The following is a 19895-nucleotide window of genomic DNA, read 5'->3' as shown; positions in this document are numbered from 1 at the left end:
CTCCGCTGTTCCAGTCAATACTTTCCAGATGGTAGCGAATTTGATATTAATTAAGCGTTCTATAGCTGCCTGTTGGGCAAGCTGAGGTTACTCAAGTCATAATCCTGTTATAACGATCTCGGAACTTCTTTTGAAGAAATATTTTAATACTAAGCCGAAATCAAGACTGGCGCTTCATTTCGACGGATCATTTACTATCTACATGAAGACAATTATTCGCTCGGTGTTTAGGTCGTTCCACGTGTCCATCAATTTTCGATTTGTCCAACTTCAAAGCAACGTTTATGCGGGCATGAATGGTCATATTCTCATTCTGTCCATCAAGTTGCTCTGTCCATCGTAATTTGACTTGCAGATATCGAGGAGGAATCTTTGTGACGTGCCCGTTTTGTGCCCAACTGGCAGTAATAGAGATGGCTCGCATTCGTAGGCTAGGGTATCTAGAGACGCGCTAGAGTTTGGGGAGTATCTGTTTGGCAATGATAGGCAGTATATATACCTCGTGGACTGGCTAGCCTGAAAAGAAACAATAAGACCTAGTCTAGCTGCAGGTACATATGAGATGCGACCAAAAAAATCGTAGCCATTTTACGCGTTGCGCCTGTTCTCAAAATCTCACTCATAGTTTGCCCCATACATCACCTACCAGTTCTGTGTGTTCCAGCAATCAAACCAATTGTAGTGTTTCCATTGATATCCCCAATATGACCTAGCTCTATTGAGTTGCATGCTCATCGTAATCCGTGTAGAGCCAGATATGCGGTTGGTTTCGGGATAACCAGCACCGACACATATATCGCACTGGATTGATTGATTCTGACTGTGTATTGCAGAAGGTAGAGGTGCAGCGGAGAGAAGCAACCGCGCAGGTCACATCTGGGGAGTTGCTTCGGTCGATGGGGATCGTTTCGGCGGTCGGAGGTGAATGCTAACGGGGCGAGTCTCACCAATCTTCCAACTCCTTAACGATAGTTGTAGGAAGAAGGCTGAGCCGAATATGGAACCGTGCCCTGATGCCTGATCATGGTCGACCTGGTTTAGAGGAAAAGAGAATGAGCATGGTGGAATCACGTATCAGATAGAATGGCAACAAGCAGCTTCACTGGCGTGGCGTGTGAAGGAGAATACGGGTTGCCCAGGCTCGAATATCAACTGGAGGCGGATCTCGCAACCCTTGAAACACAATACTTACTCCTTTACATCGACAGAATGAGCCGGTTGTAGCACATAGCCTGCCTTCTATCCTCCATCCTGGAGTGGACGAGACGCTGCTTTGAGCCGGTATTGCTCCGAAGTAATCGACCTGAGGAAATTAGACTCATTCCCAGTTTTGACCGAGGACGCCGTTGAAACAGTAGGCAATGCGGCTGGATATTTGCTTGGGTCAGTAAAGCACCTAGGGGAGCATGCACATACCCAACTGAGTGGGCTTCAAACACCAAGGGCCAACTGAGCAAGGCCAGCATGGTGCCGCCATTGGATAATATTGCAACGCCAAATTGGCTGTGTTCAGCAGTGATGGCTAGAGATAGCTTGCTTGCGGTTCTCCGGCCAGTGATGACCAGCATTCCCATCCTTCCAATGGTAGAAATGGTACCCAGGGGGCCCATGCAGGTATTTACGGGCTATCCCATTTCACCGGTGACTGTAGCACAAATCCAGTGTCTGAGTGGCTAGTTGAGGCAGAGCGGGTCGGATTCCACCCTTTTCCTCACTACAGTTTCCTTACTCGCCCACGCTTCATTTTGAGCTCAGCTTCACCTGACTTTCGATCCAAGTTCTAATCCATTGGAAGAGCTTCTGGAGTGTTTAACTCTACCCACTTTCCAAAGGTGTCCTACTTGCGACTATGGTGCTTCGACGTATTGAACCGCCAGGAGGCGAGAATGGGCAATTGCGACTCCACAGCTAGCACCTTGTGGCCAAATCTACAGCAGATAAACACGGTCTTTCATTATTCTCTATCCTCTCTCAATCTAACCACCCCTCGACCAGCAGACCCCCGAAACAGCAACAGATTCTGGTGTCCCCCACAGAGAATACATTGCACGGTGCAACAGCATGATTAAGCCCCGAGAAGACGCTTGTATATCATCCTACCGTCTCTGTAGGTTTTGCAAAGATATCGGCAACAAATTCTATACCAATGCCCCCATTGATGAAGATCACAATTATGGACGGAGGTCTGTACGGGCCTGTGCAAGAATGGGGGATTGTTTGTACTCAATGTGTATATTACGGAATACGAACGAACTGTCATTGTGTTCTTGGAAAGATATATAGCCTCTTCTCGGGACTGACAATCCGCTTTGTTGTGCATTATACCTTATGCGATACTAGTATTTCTGGGGCTTCAGGTTGGGTAGACGCGAAGTTGGAATGTTTATTTAAGTGAAGAGCAAATTTTATTGAGCTGGAAAGAAACTAGCGCAAGGCTTACATCTATGAAAAGAACAGCCATCGCAAATGATACGCTAAAACAAATTGGTAGGAAGCGTAGCATCAAGACCAAGGGGAACCTCCCCCGAGGGTTGGACACACCAGCTATTCCTCACGCGGAACATCCTGTGGTCGTTTTCGAGACGTTCCATAACTCTGCCAATGCTCACACGTTCCTGGGGAGACACTTTCCCGATCTTGTCGAAATAGTCTATTACGAGCTCCATGGCACGTCGTGCCTGATCAGTCGAAGGAGGTTCACGGACACTGATTGGCGAAACATCGTTCATGTTTCTGGTTATTATATTCGAGTTGATGCATTGCGGCTGGGTGCGCCTTGCTTGGCCATCCTTCGTGCAAGGCCGGTTGTGGGCAAATAACATCTTGTTTTCCGACTTAAATTTCTCCAGCCAGTTCTTGTCCAATACTCGGCTGCCTTCGGTAAGACTGCAGGCGTGGGCAAAAGCAAGCGCCTTATCCATGAGTATCTTGTCATTTATTGGAATTTTGCTTCTTTGGTATTGCTTTACCAAGTTCGAAAGCGCCGATTTAAGGTCAGGAACACGCCCCTTAGTTCGGTTTTCTGGAGGCTGGCCGCGGTTGTTGATGACGAGATATCTTTCTTTCCGCTTGACTATTTTTGAAACAGTGCTATAGCGTCATGTCAGGGTACATCGGGGTACAGAAATGTTCTAAAAATATTCCTAGCTTACCTTCTTTCCACTCCGAATAAGGCTATTCATTTCTCCGTGTCAACATATTGCAATAACGCAAATATACCATACTAACCTCCAATTTCAGTCTGTTTCGCTGCCTTGTTTTGCTCGTGGTATAAGCATATCATTCGTCGGTATTCGTCGGTAAGCAGCCCAGGAGGTGTTGATTCGGCAGCAGGTCTCTTGCAAGAGTGAGACGCACGCGCCAGCGACGAGGGTAGGGCCGATATTGGGGCCCGATTCGGGGAAGCAAATGATTCGTAGACGGTCGACGAACTTATTGGGATGGGAGCTTGCAATTGTGATGGCGCCAAGTAATTCATTGAGTGAGGCATCGATATATATGGCGGCGGTACTTGCAAATCGTACATAGCATCCGTTTCCGTAGGCGTCCAAGGGTCGAGATTCGGTAGTTCCATTGCAAGTTATGAATGATTGAAACTGTCATCTGGAGACCGAAATGTTTCCGAGTCCGTAGTTCCCGAGCTCTCCAGGGATAATACCAATCAGAACGATGACTCACTCCTTTATTGGGAACACAGGGGCATTGTTGAGATTCAATCCAATTAAGAAGATAGCGAACAGACAAGTAGTGCTGTACAGGGAGACATGAGAGACAATGTTGTCAAAGGAGGCGTGACATTTCCTCGAGATGCATAAACGTCATTTGGCTGAGCTAGTGAGCATAGCTGTCCATGAAGGACGGGCGCACAATTTAAGATACAGGTCATGGTGGACCCGGTCGGAGATACTGTAGTCTGCTCTTGCCCAGATAGGATAATCGGAGTTACCGAGACTGATTCCAAATCCTCGGTAGAAACCTTCTGTTTGTCCAAGTAGCAGATCAACTGATGTTATCCACCAGCAAGTTGGTCGCTATTGGTCATGCTTGCATACTAGGGCCTTTGTCGTGGCTGAAGCCGCCCCAATGCCAAGGACAAGTCGGTTTTTTGGAGTACCTCGAGGCTTGGTTTCACAGGAAGAATGGGAATGCTACCCTGTGCGAAGGCTGTGTGGGGTAAACAGGGAGGGCCGCTCTGTCCGCGAACCGGCTCTACCCCCCGCCAGATAGCACGACTTTAGTGAGGGTGATCCAATGCGATAAATCTCAGTGCTATGCCCATTCAGGATATAGATGGGCCCGCCAAAGGCTGTTTCCTAACCAAGGGGTCCGAGGTAGCCGACAATTCCGTGGTCTGAACCTTCGCTTCGCATATACTGTTGGTTCCACCGGCCAAGCCTTTTCACTGGTCACTACGGGCATTGACTACGCAGCTATTTTCAGCCTATTAAATGAAACTTGCAGGAATTTTACGGCATACCTCGTATTTACCAGGGGTTAGAGTCCGCCATAAAAGCAGGGACTTCTCCGTCCACTCCCATTTCTGCACCAACTCAAGGAACAAATCAAATCCCAACTTGCTCATCCATTCTCAGACTGATTCATCAGTATGACTGAAATCACGCTCCAAAGTCCTCGTGACCACAATCGTAGATCGTCCATCACGTCCCACCAGAAAACAGATGGGAGACGGTTACTTGCGGAGTCTACGGTAAGTTTTTTCCTTGCTTATTCTCGAATTTGCACTAATTTTTGAGTTGTTTAACCAGTCTCCGCCGTCAGGTCTTGCCCCAGGTAAAAACGACCAGGAAGATAGCCGAGGTACCACCACCATTCCCGCCACTCTCTGATTTGCCTACACGTTTTCTGATGCAGCAGCTAATCAGATATGCAGCTACAGATCACTCTAGCAAGGCCACCAAAATCGATGGTAGCTCGCAAGTAATTAACGGTAGCGTTATCGATGGCAAGAGAACTGGCTCAGTCGGAAAACATAGCCTTGAGGCTGGTTCTGTCAAAAACAACAGCAAACTCGCCAACGGAAATATGGACCCAAAGAGCTTTATTGCGTTCTTCTGTAGGGACCGTTGATATGAATCGAGCTGCCTGTATCTTCGTTGACGTGTTCAGAAGGCAGTATTCAAGGATTTCAAATGTTCTGTTCTACGGACCTTTTTGTGTTTGATAATCAAGATGGGTGACAAGAAAAGTTCAATTCTTACCCTCAATGCAAGGGAAATTTGCCAACCTAGAGCGCTTTACTGAATTTAGTCCTATAATAATTTCTGATGTTTTTTCACATTACAATCTTCTTTCGTGGTGAAGAATTGAAACAGAGTTGACGCATAGAATACAACCGGAAAGCTAGATATGAAAAGGCACTATTTCAAACAAGAGCTTCGAGGCTGTGACCTCAAACCTCACCAGTCATCAAGCAAAGCACAGAATTGGTACAAATTTATTTAAAATGATAACATCCATAGCCCATTGAAGTCTATGTCTCGGAAATGCGATTCTTGAGTAGTGGACTCCCTGGAACAACAATACACAAACATTCGCTCAATCTGCAGAAACAAAAAGTACCGTTTGACGGCAACCTTTGTTGCAACGAAGCACTCCCAGATAGATGAAGCTGTAAACGGCTTTGCGCTTCTACTCCCAAACCAGGGTAGAACTCTGGCAGAACATCTTCCATTGCTGTTGATTAATCTCATAGATTAGGGATATGCGAGATGAATTCTGCTAGTTGTCAGCAACATTTACGCGCAGATCAAGAGTATGGCGCACTTTTCAGCTTGCCCTGATGGGAATTTCCAGCTTTATTAACCACAAGCAAAGGCAGATCCTCCATTTACCTATCGGTGCCATTTTCAGGCCTGCAATATCTCCTTCGAGCTTTTTAATGCAGCTGCTTTGAAATACCACCGAAAGGGTATGTCTCCGGTTTTCTGCAATTAATGACTTGATGAACGAGTGAGTCCGGCTGGCCAGCATACCACAGTCCTGTGGTAAAGCTGTAGGTGTGTGCATCCATGCTCTCAAAGCGCTTGTGCATGCCTGGTCACTCAAAGTCGCAAAGACTGTTGCGTAAAAAGTGCCCTTGCAAGCTATACCGGTTTTTCGAAGCATCTCTATGACAACTTGACGGTCACCCCCTGGAATCTTATCAATCTATAATCAGTCCAAGGTAGGCCTTGGTCAGGCAGGATCATTAAGTTCGTCATCTGGGTCTGGGATTGCCTTGTAAATGAAGCTGCTCTGTGGATGACTTGCTCTATCCAAGTGAACAGTCGCCGGGTTCTTTAGCGTGCCTGTTCTGGTCATGGACAGAGAGACTTCCTCATTAGGTGCAACTACCAATGGAGGTCTTGAGGCGGTACTGTCCTCCGTGATCACAATTGGAATCCATTTTAAAAAGTCGGCTTTAACCGTGACCGGTGCTTTATCTTCACACCCCGTTGGTACGAGTATTGTTGCTGCTCGTATTGAAAATGCTCTTTATTTTATTAGAACAGCGCAGGATGTGTTGGAATAGCTTACCCACAAGCAGTCATTGGCAGTAGAGCTGGCATTTGTAGTTAGTAAATGATGTCTGTGATGGTAAACTAGAGACATACCCTTCTTTAACGATCACCCTTGGTTTTCCCACGACCGGGTCCTTTTTCAAGCTGTCGGCCATGCATGGCTCCAACAGCCATGGATGTATCGCTCTCTCAGTCTCAACGATTTTATCTTCTGTCAACTTCACCCGATGAGTAAATATATCACTCCTAATCTTGATTAACATGGTTTGAACCTGTCGAAAGCAAAAGACTTACAGTGGCACTCCCTGCAACGACCATACTTGCCATTCTATACAAAATGGGTCTTTGAAGTCAGCCACGGATTTTGTCTGTGTCCGACCCTCTTCAACATGGATGACACGATAGGACGGTTTAGCAACAGCCTGAGTCAGGCCATTCCGGGCAATATCAAGAAAAGCATTGTTGTTCTGGGCTTGGGGCTTGAAAATAGCCTGAACCATTGGTTTGAGTGGCCCGCTTGGCGAAGTGAGCCCATCTCGGTGTGACGTGCTGATGTGGCGCTTCAGTGCGTCTTTTCTAGAACATGCCAACCCACACGGGCAAATAAATGGCTTTTCTCCGGTGTCTGATAATGATCGAGTCAGTATAGCAAGTTTTTGGACAATTGGCAGTTGCTTACGGATGCGGACGTGACGCCTCAAATCTGAGTGTCTTCCGAAACACCTGCTACATTTCACACAGGTGTGCGCCACTTCTCCACGGCGTCTCTTCAATTGGGTTGAAGAGGACGGCCCAGGAGGCTGCACAGAGGCAGGCTGCGGACTCGTTGACTTTAGAGTCGCGCCAGGGCTTGAAGTCCATGAAATCCTATGGATATCCCCTGTGCGGTTTTGGGAAACAGGTGGCATTTCGTTCAAGGAGCCAGTATAAAGCCGCGAGTTCTGCTGCCCATAAGGCTGACCACGTTGTCCAGTTATCAGTGTGCTGTGAAGGGGCAGGCGAATTGGACGGTTTTGATGCGGGTTGGCAAGATTGAAAGTTACGCCAAGTCTTCTATCTGGCGGCGGTGGATGGAAGTAAAATGGATAGTGTACTGGCGGATACGTAAGTTGTGAGGCATTCGAACTGGGCAGGGCTGACGGGTTCACTTGATCTTTTGCGAGCATCAGTCTCTCTAAACGTCCCTTGGTTCCGGAATCTCAATGAAAGATTGTGGAGGAAATCCCTACCGGGGTTGATGAAAGCAGCGCTTTGGTATGGATGATGCGTCTCAATCCAATGCCCGTTTGCATTGGATACCAACCAGTTGCCGTTGGCATTGAGACCTGGTATATTGCTATCTGGCAGTAGTTGGGCAAAATTTGACGGAGGAAAATCCATGGTCAATCGGATATGAATCTATGGCGTTCTTCCAGACACAAAAGTGACCGTAACTCAACCGATTGTGAACTGGTTGGAAGGGGCAGCTTATAGAGGTTGCTCCATAGAAAAGAAAAATGAGTGCACGGGATATATACAAATATATATTAGAGATCATGTAAACGATCAATGCGCAGACTCCGTTAGTTAAAGCGCACAAGACTAGATGGAAATAGATGTGTGATGTGCGTTGCGGTTGCATGAACTCATCCTGGAAATGATGGACTTGATCTAGCCCTCAGCGGGCGGCAGGGGCGTGTGAAAGGAAGGGAGGAGGTGGTTTGGTGGTGGGTCCTCATTTCATACCAGTGTTCCAGGCGTCACAAGCGCGGCATCAGGATCCCTCTGCCTGGTTGTCCTTTCCCACCGTTTCCCTCATGATTTAATTCGATGAATTATGATGTATTGAAAGTTTTCGTAATTACGGGGCTGATACCAAGAGTCCCGGGAGCCGCTATGTGGAGCCCTTGCTCGGCATGGTTAGTCGGATGCACTAATCGAAGTATTGAGCCCCACACAGGTAGGTTTGCGGCAACGTGATCGTCTTAGCCCAGCGTTTTGCATACACTGATCCAGACTTGTAATCGCTAGCCTTTTACAAAGCTGACAGGGGTGGCTAGCCTGTCATGGGCCCTTCGATTCCCCCAATCTTGCCAAATGATTGGGTTCCATCTAATTGTAATCAGGGAGTATGAATTTACAGGGATCTATGCATATAACACGCAATTAGTCGAGTAAATACTCAGTGTATATTGATATAAGTTAGTACCATCTCTGTGTATTTCCCATTGGAATGTCCAATCTCGTTGGCCACCTGTCCTCAATAATCTTATGGAATCGATCTTGTCTACTTGCGCCTTATCTTGGTCTACGTTCCAACCACGATGAATGTCAGTCAAGCCTCTTTCATTTGCTACTCTCTCTTATGAAGCTGACTGGTCCCTTATTTACAGCAACCACACGCATTTGACAAGCTCGCAGCTATCTCTGCAGTAGCTACCTATTGCGTAGCTTCTCGATTGAAGTTCGTGATTTTGGATAGTAATGTGTCGCTCAGAAACCATGTCAGCCATAAAATTCCTTCCGAAATTCCAACCCCACCAGAGAGACTGGAAAAATTCGTCTCAGGCCTTGCCCAGTGGCAGATAATACTATTGTCTCGGCTGAGATGGAACTATGATTCAACTCTCTCTTTCGGAGTCTCGCGGCGTCTCCTCCCTTTTTTGCGGAGCACAAGCTCAAGCAGCTGGAGATTTGCCAAACGATTTGGGAAAAGTATATTCGTCGGCCTATGGGACCTTCGGAACTCGCAAAATTTTCATCCGAACTTACGAATCTTTGGGCCTGTCTCAATTCCGCTGGATTGAAATCGGAAGCAAACCGCACCTAAATGGCACTACATCGCGTAGCTGCTGTTTCAGAGGGTGTCAATTGATTGTGTGTTAAATAGTCTTCTTGAATCAACTTGTTTACTTTCCTTCACCGAGATCCATCGCCCGCTAAAACAAATACTGCTCCGTGTAAAGGGAAACTTTGGACCGGTACAGATAATGATGGTATTGTAATGGCGCATTTCTTTACCCTAGCAAGTTGCAACACATCCAAGGCCAAAGTGTGGGAAGAGTAGGGAAGGGAAGGACTTGTTCCCGAAATGGTTGGCTCAGCGAACTTCGTTTAGTGCGTATGCTACGACAAAATTCATTCTTATACAGGTATACTTTATCGTCTCACAATTCAACCCCTTCCCCAGTATGCGAAGAAACATAGATTTGAGCCCATGCCAAGCAGGGGTCGACCACTCCATGGATTTTACCCGTTCGACTTACATTGCCCCGGAGCTGATTTATGCTGTAGTTCTGAATAGAGCCTCCATCGTTACTGATATGCCATGGTTCTGAGGAGTGCACTTTGAGGATATGATTGCTGTGGGCCTCTAAACCGGAAGAGGTGGGTTGTTGGTGGCGCAACGACTTTTTAACCAGTGTCCCAGTCGTTTAAAGCGGCAACCAGAAACCTATCCCGGTGTCTACTCCTACTCAGTTACCTCTGGGAGAACGAAAGGTCATCTTACGTATACATTTGCCATTACAGGGCTTCATTACTGACAGGTTCCTAGGAACCAGGTTACGAAGCTATGCTGATCCTCGCGTCAATGCTCGGCAGGGTTAGTCGACACATACTGAGCCCCACAAAACTAGCTTTACAGCTATGTGATCGTTTTGGTGCTGTGTTTTGCTTATGATCTAGACTTGTTACTACTGGCGCTACTGCAGAGCTGACAGGGATGTCTGTCTTCTCACGGGCCATTGTGGGCTCTCCAATTTGGCCAAAGCGTTGAGTTCCACCGTATTGGTATAAAGCCCCAGTACAAGTCTTTTGCTGCTATACAAATAGCCCAGAAAGGCTCTTACATCCTCTTCCCTCAGTGATTGCCAACCCAAAGGGTTTTCTTCTCTACACCAAATTCTCCCTACCATGGCGGTAGAGCAGACCTCCGAGGTAAGGTTCGGACCCATATTCGTGACTAGTCGCTTAAATTCCGAAGCATACGTCGCTAAATTTTGCGGATATACACATGGCGCAAACCCCGTTGAAAGCCCTTCATGGATTGTTTTTGAGCGACATAAAGCTGGGAAACAAATCAACGTTGCTTCATTTGGAGCCTGAGACATCTAGTCTCATCAATGTATGCCAAGCCCTCACAAAGAGCCCTGGCAAGAGGACGCTCCAGGCTTTGGCCCGAAACCGAATACTGGAAATCTATACACAAGAACTTGTTGTACAGTTTACAGACAGAGCTCAAGCAATGCTGTCGCTCCTCGCTTGGCACTTTGACCCGGAACGTGCATCAATTTCCAGTGAGCTTCTCCAGTTTTTGGCTAAGCCCTTGGAGCAACTGCATCCAGTTTGCACACAAGTCTACCCGCGTTACAACTCTATTTACCGCGCTGAAACACTTGAACACTTCAAGGAGAAGTTTTGCCGCCTTTTAACGCGACTACCACTCCTTGTACTTAATGGCCTTGAAAATTTTCTATTGGGGGGTGTGGCATTCTCATTTGGCTGTGGATTCTCTTTGGACATGCACGGTATTCGTCAACAAAGCTTCCAAATTCAGTTCAGCCCCTTCAACCTCATGGAAGCCGTGAAAGATAATACTAGATCTAGGAGAGATGGTTATACATGATGTGGTCTCTCCCAGAGTACTTTCTTCTTCGCTTGTTTCCGGTGCTGATCGTTCTGATTTTACCTTTCCCTCTTTGCCCTGATGCACAGGAGCACTAAATTTAATTGTTGTTTCGGATCTTCGATGCATTTCTCAATAATATATATTTTTCCAAAGAACCCAGCTAATCGCTCGTACCAACGTCCCCAGAGATGTTTTGTTCAGGTGTTATGCCAAAGCTAATAGTCATGTTAGATCAGATCATTTTGGCAAAGATATCAATGCTCTTACGCTTTTTCTTGAAAGACATAACCAATGCTTAGATACTGGTGGAACGACGGTGGCCCACGTCGGGGGCGTCCAGACAGCGGGTCCTTGACTTTCTTACGTTTCATGGCTCCCAAGTAATACGGGAAAAACGTCCCCTCATCAGTTGACATCAGGCCCCCGTGTGTTTTGTTACACATTTGTCGACAGTGATCTCGGAAATCAGTCATGGTGTTGAAATATCCAAAGTCTTCATCAACGCATTGAGGGCAGACAAACTTCATCCCCGATGCCGCTGCAATTTCCAAAAGTGATTGCATCCTCGAGACAACGGGATGCGGAATCTTCAACACTCTGTGCTGAACAAAAAAGCTTATTTTAAATGCAGCTGCTCGATCAGAGGGCAAAACAAATTTCCCGTCCCTATCTTCCCGCCCAACTAGCCTTCTATAGCTGTGGTCGAAACTTGACTGTTCCTCAGACATAAGCCCTGCATGGATTTCGTCCGTCTTCCTCTTGAGATGGTTCTTCAATAGGTTGAAATCGGCGTAACTTTTGAGACAACCAGGGCAGACGTAATGCTTGTTTGCCTCTTTGAAAATGCGGTTGATAACAGCAATCTTTTCTTCGTCTTCCGCCATTGTAATAGCAGAATTGGTGGTTCTCAGATATTTCTTTCTGAATGAATCCAGCTCGAATGTGATGAGGCGCCAATGAGGCTAAGGGAAAGAGCGAAGGACAGGATAGACCTCAGAGGAGGCGGTACCACTGGCTTTAGTTGGCTTAAAGTTCATCTCGCACGCTCATATTCGGGGATAGTGCAGGCATTAAATACTAGATAGGATAGTCAGTACATCTGCTAGCTGTCGCCGCAGATCGCCCTAAAGCTCCATTCTGCAGCCGCAGGGTGGGCGTGTATTTTTAGTATTCTAATTGGAACACGAAGCGATGCAGTTGCACAATCCCTGCAAAATCTTGAACTACGTTTCTGACATGGCTTGTTGCCAAATTAGCACACCTCGATTCGATGTTATGGCTCTATTCCCATTGCAGAGAGGCACGGGTGATTAGCTGCTCTTTGCCTATCGAACGTGTCTCATACAGGCATCTTGTTTGTTATTTGCCTAAATTCCTAATTTATTTTCTTTTATTGAAAGTCTATCCTCACAGGGCTTGCTGTTACAAGCCCCGCTTCGTTCAAACCGGAAACAAGAGGTATTACTTCGGTCTCAACGCAGAGTGGTAGCAATTCGTTGTCAATCCATACCAAGACGAAAGATTAGCATTGCCTTGGCGAGTAGGCGAGCTTGGAGGAGTGCTTGCCATTGACTCTATAAATTAGAATGATGGGTCTATGTAGAACATGAAGCGGAAGGGGTCCAGTAGAATGAAGCGTGGTATAACTCTCGGACAGTTTCAAAGTTTTCCAGACCACAATTTACCAGCAGTTTGTATCCAATGTTAGATCTAATTATCTCTGGTCGCAGGATCTTGTAGCGTTCAAACGACAAGTTCATTATATCGTGAACTTCGTCTGGGGTCTTCGTCACCTGTCTGACTTCGCGTTGAACCACGTAATATGCCTTTGTGCCTTGGTCACCTCTCGGTGTAACACGATCTATTATTCTCAAATTGCGCAGCTCCGACTATGTTTTTTATTGATTGATTAGTTGTTAGATCCATAGACAGAAACATAACAAAATGCAACAACTCCGGGAGACTCACTGCAAGCTTGTCCAGACTTCCGGCAGAAATATATTTAACGTGAGGGCAAAGCGCCGAATTCGGATACTCTGCTTCTAGCTCGAGAGTCATTGAATTGTCGTTCAAGTTACCAAAAGGGATCCTAACCTTGAGGGCCTTCCTGTGACTGCTCCCTTGCTCTGCAGCATCCGAAGAGCCCTAAGAAGCGAGACCAGAGAGCACTGGATGTATTCATATTTGGCATAAGGCTTTAGACACTCGTATCATAAGTGTGAAGAGGAAAACCATACAATCCCGTAGGGACACTTCAAAGCAATATAGTAATTATCTGAAGTATCTGCGATCTGGAGGTTATTATAGAAAAACAAATTACACACCTTCTGAACCGTACCAGTGTCCCGTACCTTGGCGCCATCCTCGTCATTGGTATTATTGTCCAGTCTTATCGCCAGCTGCACTGTCCTGCTTGTGGTATGGGGCTGGGCGGGCTAGAAACGTTGCTTTTTTGTAAGGAGGTCATAACGAAGTTTAGCTCAAACTTATTCTATAGACGTACGGGAGCTAGATGATCAAAGGAGCCCTGTGCTTGCCACTCTAGGCCAGAAAGCCTTGAGCCGCACAGGAGCCCTATATGCACCCCTTTTGTCAATGGATATTTGACCTTAAGCCACCTACATAGTGCGAAGTAAAGTTAAGTGAGGTGACGTTAAGTGAGGTGAAGTGAAGTGAAGTGAAGTGAAGTGAAGTGAAGTGAAGTGAAGTGAAGTGAAGTGAAGTGAAGTGAAGTGAAGTGAAGTGAGGTGAGGTGAGGTGAGGTGAGGTGAGGTGAGGTGAGGTGAGGTGAGATGAGGGGAAGTGAAGTGAGGGGAAGTGATAAGCATCCTTCTATGGCCTGGCGTCGAAGACGCCATCGTAGCCAAACAGACCAGAATAAATTAGAGAATAAGGTAGGTAGATATACTTACAGGAATGAATTCAAACGTGTGTTATCAAATCCATCTTACCCTACCTAACCTCTTTTCTCTCTCTTCACATCGAGACATCATGAATAGGCCACGGACCGTTATAGGTAAATATTGCCAAAAACTTCGATAGAAGTTACGGTACCCCATTACAGTTTCGAGCATTCCGAGCCTGTCATGTTCCCTGAGTTCGCTGACTGGGACGCAATACAATCACCAAGCTCCATTGATTCGGATGAGACATTCTTGATCTTCACGTGACCGGAAGGCCCCTCATATCACGTGACTGATTCAACCAGAAAGGCACTAATTTCCGGAGGGGCAAGTCTACAATTGACTGACGTCTTACAGTTGGGAAAGAATATCTCTTTGGGCACCGAAGGCCACATCATTTTCCAACAAACTTATCGATCGTTACTGTTTTTCTCCTCTATAGTTCATTCAGCAGCAGTATTTGTTGCTAAGACCTCGTTGGCTTTACTTTCCACCATCGCGAGTACGACTCTACCTCGAACTCCAAGCCAAAGTCGAAGTTTCAACCGGTTAACGTACGGTTTTCTCACTCTCTTTGTCGTTTGTTCTTTTGATGGTTTCTAAACGGTTATCTTCCATCTAGCCAAATCCTCCGTCGAGCGACAATCATCACATCTGACGGCCCGCAAATGAGCGCGTTCCGGAGTGAAAATGATAAGAATAATCTGCGCGAGCATGCTTTGGCACTGGTACATATTCCGTTATTCCTTTTCTCCTTTTCCCTTGGTTTTTTTTGGTAAAGCATTGACACATCCAGATGTCAGGGAACGACAAAGTCCGAATCGCGCCCGCGGAAACTACCGGTGAAAACGATTTCAAATACGAACAGTGGCCGAACGTGTGTGCAGTTGTGGTTGACAAGGGTAGCGGGCGCGGTTACGCGCAGATAACTGGCGGTGGCGAAGAGGTGCATGCTATTTACACTGGCCGCGGAGAGACCGGCTATGTCTTAGCAAACATATCCCAGGGTCAGTCATGCATGCTGTATGGGCACCCCACAGTATTGTACATCTATCCTTGTTCCTGAGGTGCTTCGATAGGCTTCATCCTTTCCTGTGTCTTTTCCATAACATATTTAATGAGAGCTTGGCACATATCACGTGATATCTCAATGGCCGGGTCTTCATTGATATTGTCCGGTATCCTGATCATAAATGATCCATGCATTCCGGAATAACTTTTCATAAAATTGGCAAGGTCTTCCTCTTGGAGGATCGTTCGATACGCCGGGTCATCTTGAATATATCAGTATTTTTTTTATTAGGCAAGGTTTGGTTATTTCTGGTCACTCACGTGTGGCTTTCTTCTTCGGCATGAGAGAATAATCGTGCTCAATTGCATATCTCAGTCCTTTTGGACAGGTCTTTTCTTTCCTCCATTCCAAGAGGTTGGCGAGATATGCATCCGATTTCATGGTGCCGAGTTCAGTGGGGGTAACTGACAATGCACAAAGAAAGAACAATTCTTCGCTACTTCCCATAATATCATTCAAAATCGTGTACGCCCGCTTTTTGGGTACGTTCTTGTGAATAGTCGAAGGGTCCGTTGTAACCAGCAGCGAACATCTTTTGATGCGTTCTCGCTGATTGTTGGTGAGCGGCACGAGAGTGTCTGAGAAGTCTCTCCAAGTAGTGTCGATCAGACTCACTAACCTCTCAGGAGACAGATTGGACTGGTGTTGGGACATTTAGAACTTGCGAAGAAAAGATAAGTGTTGCTAGGAAGTGGTATGAGGAATGGTGAAATAAAGTGAAATGAAATGAAGTGAAATGAAGTGAAATGAAGTGAAATGAGGCGAAGTGAAACGAAGTGAAGTGAAGTGACGTGAAGTGAGGTGAAGTGATGTGAAGTGATGTGAAGTGATGTGAAGTGATGTGATGTGATGTGATGTGATATGATGTGATATGATGTGGAGCAAGCTATCTCACATTATAATCTGTCCACAACGGAGGCCGACATCCAAGACCTACTTTATTGGACGGTGAGATTGAGTGTTAAGAAAGTGGAAACTTTTCAACGTGAGAGGGCTAACGTTCAACGAAGTGAATTGGCCAGGTGCTTTCCTATGCACGGCCTTGGAGCGAAGGCAAAACCGAAACCCCTAGGATAGTGGCCTTGTTGTTTCAAATCCGTACGGCGTTGCGCTGCGACTAATACTATACCCTCTCAGACCTGCACCTTCAATAGTTTACAGCTCGCTGTTGGGGCAGTGATACTTCATAAGTTTTGGCTTGATTTGCTACGACGAGCAGAGGTTGCTGCCAAAGCCACAGACTCATGCGATCTCCAAACATCCCACTGCCTCTCAGCGACTTTGGATTCGTCGGACTACGGTGCCTTTCCAATCTAGTATGACGCTGCTTGTGCTTTGACGCGTAGCTGGTTGATTGACTTCTAAAGATAGGAGATTGCTGCAGCCAAAGGCACAAACTCATGCATCTGATTTCCAACAGTCTCACTGCTTCTCGGCCTGTATAATGTCTCTCCGTGTGATCTATCGCGTGTCACGCGACTCATTTAAGGGAAGACCATCGATTTCCATGCTTCATGCACCGTTCATTGGCGTCATTTCTCGACACCACATATGCAGGAGCAAATTTTCAGTTAATGCCATGTATTCAGAGCAAGGGCTTACTTTCCGGACTTGGCGGTGCTATTTTCACCTCAAGACGGGCGTCCAGCTTTGCTGATTGGCTTGAATTCACGGACGCAGCCTCTCAAAGACATCGTACAGCAAATTTTCTCGTATTATTGGGACCATGGCGATCTCTGGAATGTAGTAGTTATGGTATAAAAGGAAATGAAGCCCTCCTGTCATCTTGTAGTCTCTTAGACCTCCACAGACTTCTACATAGTTCCAATCTACAGCCGCGCAAGAGCATACATCAAACGCAACCCAAACATTGCCACCCAGTATCCCAAAATGCCCAGCCCTGCAATGAAATGTGTGAAGGAAGGCTGCAACGCCTGGGCCTTGGCTTCCCAGAGATTCTGCAAGGATCATCTCCGTATGTATTTCTTTTTGCCATCTTCCACTACTTCGTCCACTGTCATGATCCTCACACTGACCCATGGAGCGAAACCAGCGAAACCAGCCAATGCAACCAACGCAAATGCTATCGGTGGTGCTTGGTCGACGGCGCCCGTCGATTTCAATCAACGGGCATGACTGGGGAATTTGAAATCTGATGTGTAGGGCAATAGCGGACGATGCTGGAATGGCGGCAACGGTGGAGCCTGAAAGTGGAGTCAATGTTGAAGCGGATGTTGTATTTAAGAAATCGAATCAGGCTATTTAGCCATTGAAAACATTTACGTCCTGTTTGCAATTTCTTTATTTTGGCTGGCCGACTCTGTTTTAAGATACTCTTTGTTTTTCCGTCACGATACCTTGATGAGAATTTCGGGGGCGTTGTGTGCTTCGTTGCAGGCATGCAGTCATCAGGTGCCGACTCTACGTCGCGTTTGAAGTCCTCTTGCTAGTAAACCAGTAGCTGGTTGAAAGTTTTTGAACTTCACGACGGTCTCTTCCACGCGACAGTCAATTATCAAGTGTTCTTCTTGCTATGCCAGTCTCCTGTACAATATCTCTACGCTCTTCTTAGGATTGCAGATCGATCAAGTCGGATGCAACTTCGGTTTGCTAGGTAACTACATTTGCAAACTGCAAAGACCTTTCAGTCTATGATCAGAACGGTACCGCTCCATGGCCTCTGCCTTCCAGGTTTCATAATCCAGGATGTTCGAATCTCCATCGTTGCGCAAGGCCCTGACAAGTCCCATAAAGATGTCCTTGTACCCATTCCAGTCAGGAAGGTCATAACCGCAGCAAAATTGCAAGCGGTGAAGAAGCCGCCCCTTCTTGACTATGTCCCCAAGATCTGGATGCCCCTTTGTTTCGAGCAAGTGGGAAAAAGCCAATTCTTCGCCACCTAGGCAATTTCCCCCTTCGTAAAATTCGGCAAGTGGAAGGAGAACAATGGGCGAATTGAAAACTGCAGATTTGGGACCCGTGTGGGCCCACTCCCAGTCAATAATGCCTGTAATTCGAAACTGGTCATCAACCAGAATCTGATCCCCTTTCTCGTCCGCATGCTTCAAATAGAACTTTCCGTCATCTAGGCTAGCATCTGGGAGAATTGCAAGAATGTTTTCCTGGAGATAAAGATGTATCAAAAAGGCGTCCACTGGACGGTTTGCATAGGCCTCTTGCCGCACAATCAAGTCCAAAATCAATTCAATGTGTGCACTGTAATATTCTTCCAAAGAGGAAAACGGTCCGAGCATTTCCAAGCCGGACTTTCCAAAGTCGGCCAGGGACTCTCTCGCAAACGGCCCAATAACAAATTTAGAACCAATTTTATCCAAAGAGCCCATCATGGCAAAGGGGTGAGCTTGCAGCTCAACATAGATATCAGCAAGCTGATCTATAACCTTCATTCGTTGCTCTTTGGTAGCATCGGACCAGGAGAGAGATTTCCCAGGCATTTTTTCCATGAGAATGTACCGAACACCAACAGGGTTCGCTTCATCCAAGCAGAAGTCAAACACCTTCGGAGCGGGAATTTTCGTTTCTCTCAAGAATTCAAGTGTGGCAACCTCACTGCGCATTATGAATTCCTGCAGCTTCAGTGGGGGAGAAGTAACATTGAATCTCCGAATGCGCGCCAGCCAGGAGATGCCATCCTCAAACGAAATCTCGACATGATAATTCATACCGCCCATGACTGAGTTCCGCGTTGACGGATCATATTGAAGCTTCTGCAATATGGAACAGCCGATGCCATTGCGCAAATAGCTGGCTCGAGATGTGAGCGCGGCAACGTTGATTTTGGCAAGAAGTTTGGCTACTTCCTCTTGTTCCGCTCGGACAGCCGCAGGATCGTAGTTTTTTTCGTCCTGGTAATAGAGAAAAAAAGTTATTCCAGTCTGTAAAATAGCTTTTTTCCCCACCCTTTACTCACCTCCCACTGTGGACATTTATGATATACAGATGTAAGGTGTTTGGCGCAAAGATGACGACTGCAAAGTATGCAGTCTCCATCTGTACGAACAGAGGTCTTGCCGCAGTTCTCGATATCACAACTCCACATACCCATGGTGATCTGAAATGGTCAACGCTGTGAAGAAGTATCGGAATGACGGGTTATAAACCTACCACTCGGTGGCTTGTCATGTGATTTAGCTATAATTGGTCGGGTGGGGTCTTGAGACTCGGTCACTGCGCAGGTGAGGTACATTTGCGGTGAGACCTAAACAAAGGTACTACAGGTTGGCGCTTTTAATGTTGCCTTTGAGAGGTATTCATGGCCTGCGTTATTAGCCGTCTAGATCAGTCGTTTGGAACAGTCAACCTTGGTATTCTGGCGTGAGCCACTGGTTAGGGGCTTGGCATGGTGGGACGGTGTACGATATATTAGCAGGAAACCAGGTGATTTCCCCATCTGGACTTGGAGATAAACCTCGCGAATGAAAACGAAATACCCATTGGGACCCTTTGGAGCATGGATTTTTGATTGTGAACTGTTTTCGCAATATGTCGAATACTGTATCAAGGGGTAGGAAGATACTGGACCTAGTCTCAGAGATAGCTCAGCAAGCTCAGTTACATATCACTAGGAAGTCTCCTGCACTGCTAGTTACTTGTAGGCCATCTGCCCGGATAAGCTAGATACGCAAACTGCCAAGTCTTCGGTAATGGTCTAATTCTCCAGTGATATGTTCGATTTCCCACTGGACCCCTCTCTTTCTGCTGACCCCCTATCTTGTTGACGATCAACCCCCCCGTCCATTTCTAACCTCGTCGTCGAAATGTGTACTTGA

General features: G+C 46.6%; 9 protein-coding genes across 9 annotated transcripts; 3 read left to right on the top strand and 6 right to left on the bottom strand.

Annotated features, from left to right (window-relative positions):
- Positions 1-1318: 1318 nt before the first annotated feature.
- N7446_005569 (uncharacterized protein) lies at positions 1319-1610 on the bottom strand (the record flags this gene model as incomplete). The annotated part of the gene is made up of 2 exons (XM_058514317.1): positions 1319-1367; positions 1417-1610. 2 exons carry the CDS (start codon positions 1608-1610, stop codon positions 1319-1321), a joined length of 243 nt encoding a protein of 80 aa, XP_058371495.1.
- Positions 1611-2474: 864 nt separating this feature from the next.
- Positions 2475-3574, bottom strand: N7446_005568 (DNA-binding domain-containing protein; the record flags this gene model as incomplete). Its single annotated transcript, XM_058514316.1, has 2 exons — positions 2475-3073; positions 3229-3574. 2 exons carry the CDS (start codon positions 3572-3574, stop codon positions 2475-2477), a joined length of 945 nt encoding a protein of 314 aa, XP_058371494.1.
- Positions 3575-4606: 1032 nt separating this feature from the next.
- N7446_005567 (uncharacterized protein) lies at positions 4607-5088 on the top strand (the record flags this gene model as incomplete). The annotated part of the gene is made up of 2 exons (XM_058514315.1): positions 4607-4708; positions 4912-5088. 2 exons carry the CDS (start codon positions 4607-4609, stop codon positions 5086-5088), a joined length of 279 nt encoding a protein of 92 aa, XP_058371493.1.
- Positions 5089-6195: 1107 nt separating this feature from the next.
- Positions 6196-7021, bottom strand: N7446_005566 (uncharacterized protein; the record flags this gene model as incomplete). Its single annotated transcript, XM_058514314.1, has 4 exons — positions 6196-6493; positions 6542-6562; positions 6615-6767; positions 6816-7021. The coding sequence occupies 4 exons, from the start codon at positions 7019-7021 to the stop codon at positions 6196-6198; spliced, it is 678 nt and encodes a 225-aa protein (XP_058371492.1).
- Positions 7022-11290: 4269 nt separating this feature from the next.
- Positions 11291-12014, bottom strand: N7446_005565 (uncharacterized protein; the record flags this gene model as incomplete). The annotated part of the gene is made up of 2 exons (XM_058514313.1): positions 11291-11345; positions 11398-12014. 2 exons carry the CDS (start codon positions 12012-12014, stop codon positions 11291-11293), a joined length of 672 nt encoding a protein of 223 aa, XP_058371491.1.
- A 2687-nt stretch (positions 12015-14701) lies between these two features.
- Positions 14702-15039, top strand: N7446_005564 (uncharacterized protein; the record flags this gene model as incomplete). Its single annotated transcript, XM_058514312.1, has 2 exons — positions 14702-14798; positions 14837-15039. Coding segments are annotated over 2 exons (300 nt in total), but the record flags the coding sequence as incomplete, so codon positions are not given.
- A 44-nt stretch (positions 15040-15083) lies between these two features.
- On the bottom strand, positions 15084-15759 carry N7446_005563 (uncharacterized protein; the record flags this gene model as incomplete). The annotated part of the gene is made up of 2 exons (XM_058514311.1): positions 15084-15307; positions 15366-15759. 2 exons carry the CDS (start codon positions 15757-15759, stop codon positions 15084-15086), a joined length of 618 nt encoding a protein of 205 aa, XP_058371489.1.
- A 1236-nt stretch (positions 15760-16995) lies between these two features.
- On the top strand, positions 16996-17241 carry N7446_005562 (uncharacterized protein; the record flags this gene model as incomplete). Its single annotated transcript, XM_058514310.1, has 1 exon — positions 16996-17241. The coding sequence occupies one exon, from the start codon at positions 16996-16998 to the stop codon at positions 17239-17241; it is 246 nt and encodes an 81-aa protein (XP_058371488.1).
- Positions 17242-17723: 482 nt separating this feature from the next.
- Positions 17724-19171, bottom strand: N7446_005561 (phosphotransferase family protein; the record flags this gene model as incomplete). Its single annotated transcript, XM_058514309.1, has 2 exons — positions 17724-18971; positions 19127-19171. The coding sequence occupies 2 exons, from the start codon at positions 19169-19171 to the stop codon at positions 17724-17726; spliced, it is 1293 nt and encodes a 430-aa protein (XP_058371487.1).
- Between the last annotated feature and the right edge of the window lie 724 nt (positions 19172-19895).

This window comes from Penicillium canescens (genome assembly GCF_028828765.1).
Source record: "Penicillium canescens strain IBT 15451 chromosome Unknown utg000004l_segment0_segment0, whole genome shotgun sequence".
NCBI classification, from domain to species: Eukaryota; Fungi; Ascomycota; class Eurotiomycetes; order Eurotiales; family Aspergillaceae; genus Penicillium; species Penicillium canescens.
Note: the sequence above shows the minus strand (reverse complement) of the source record. Positions and strands in the feature narration are given on the sequence as shown.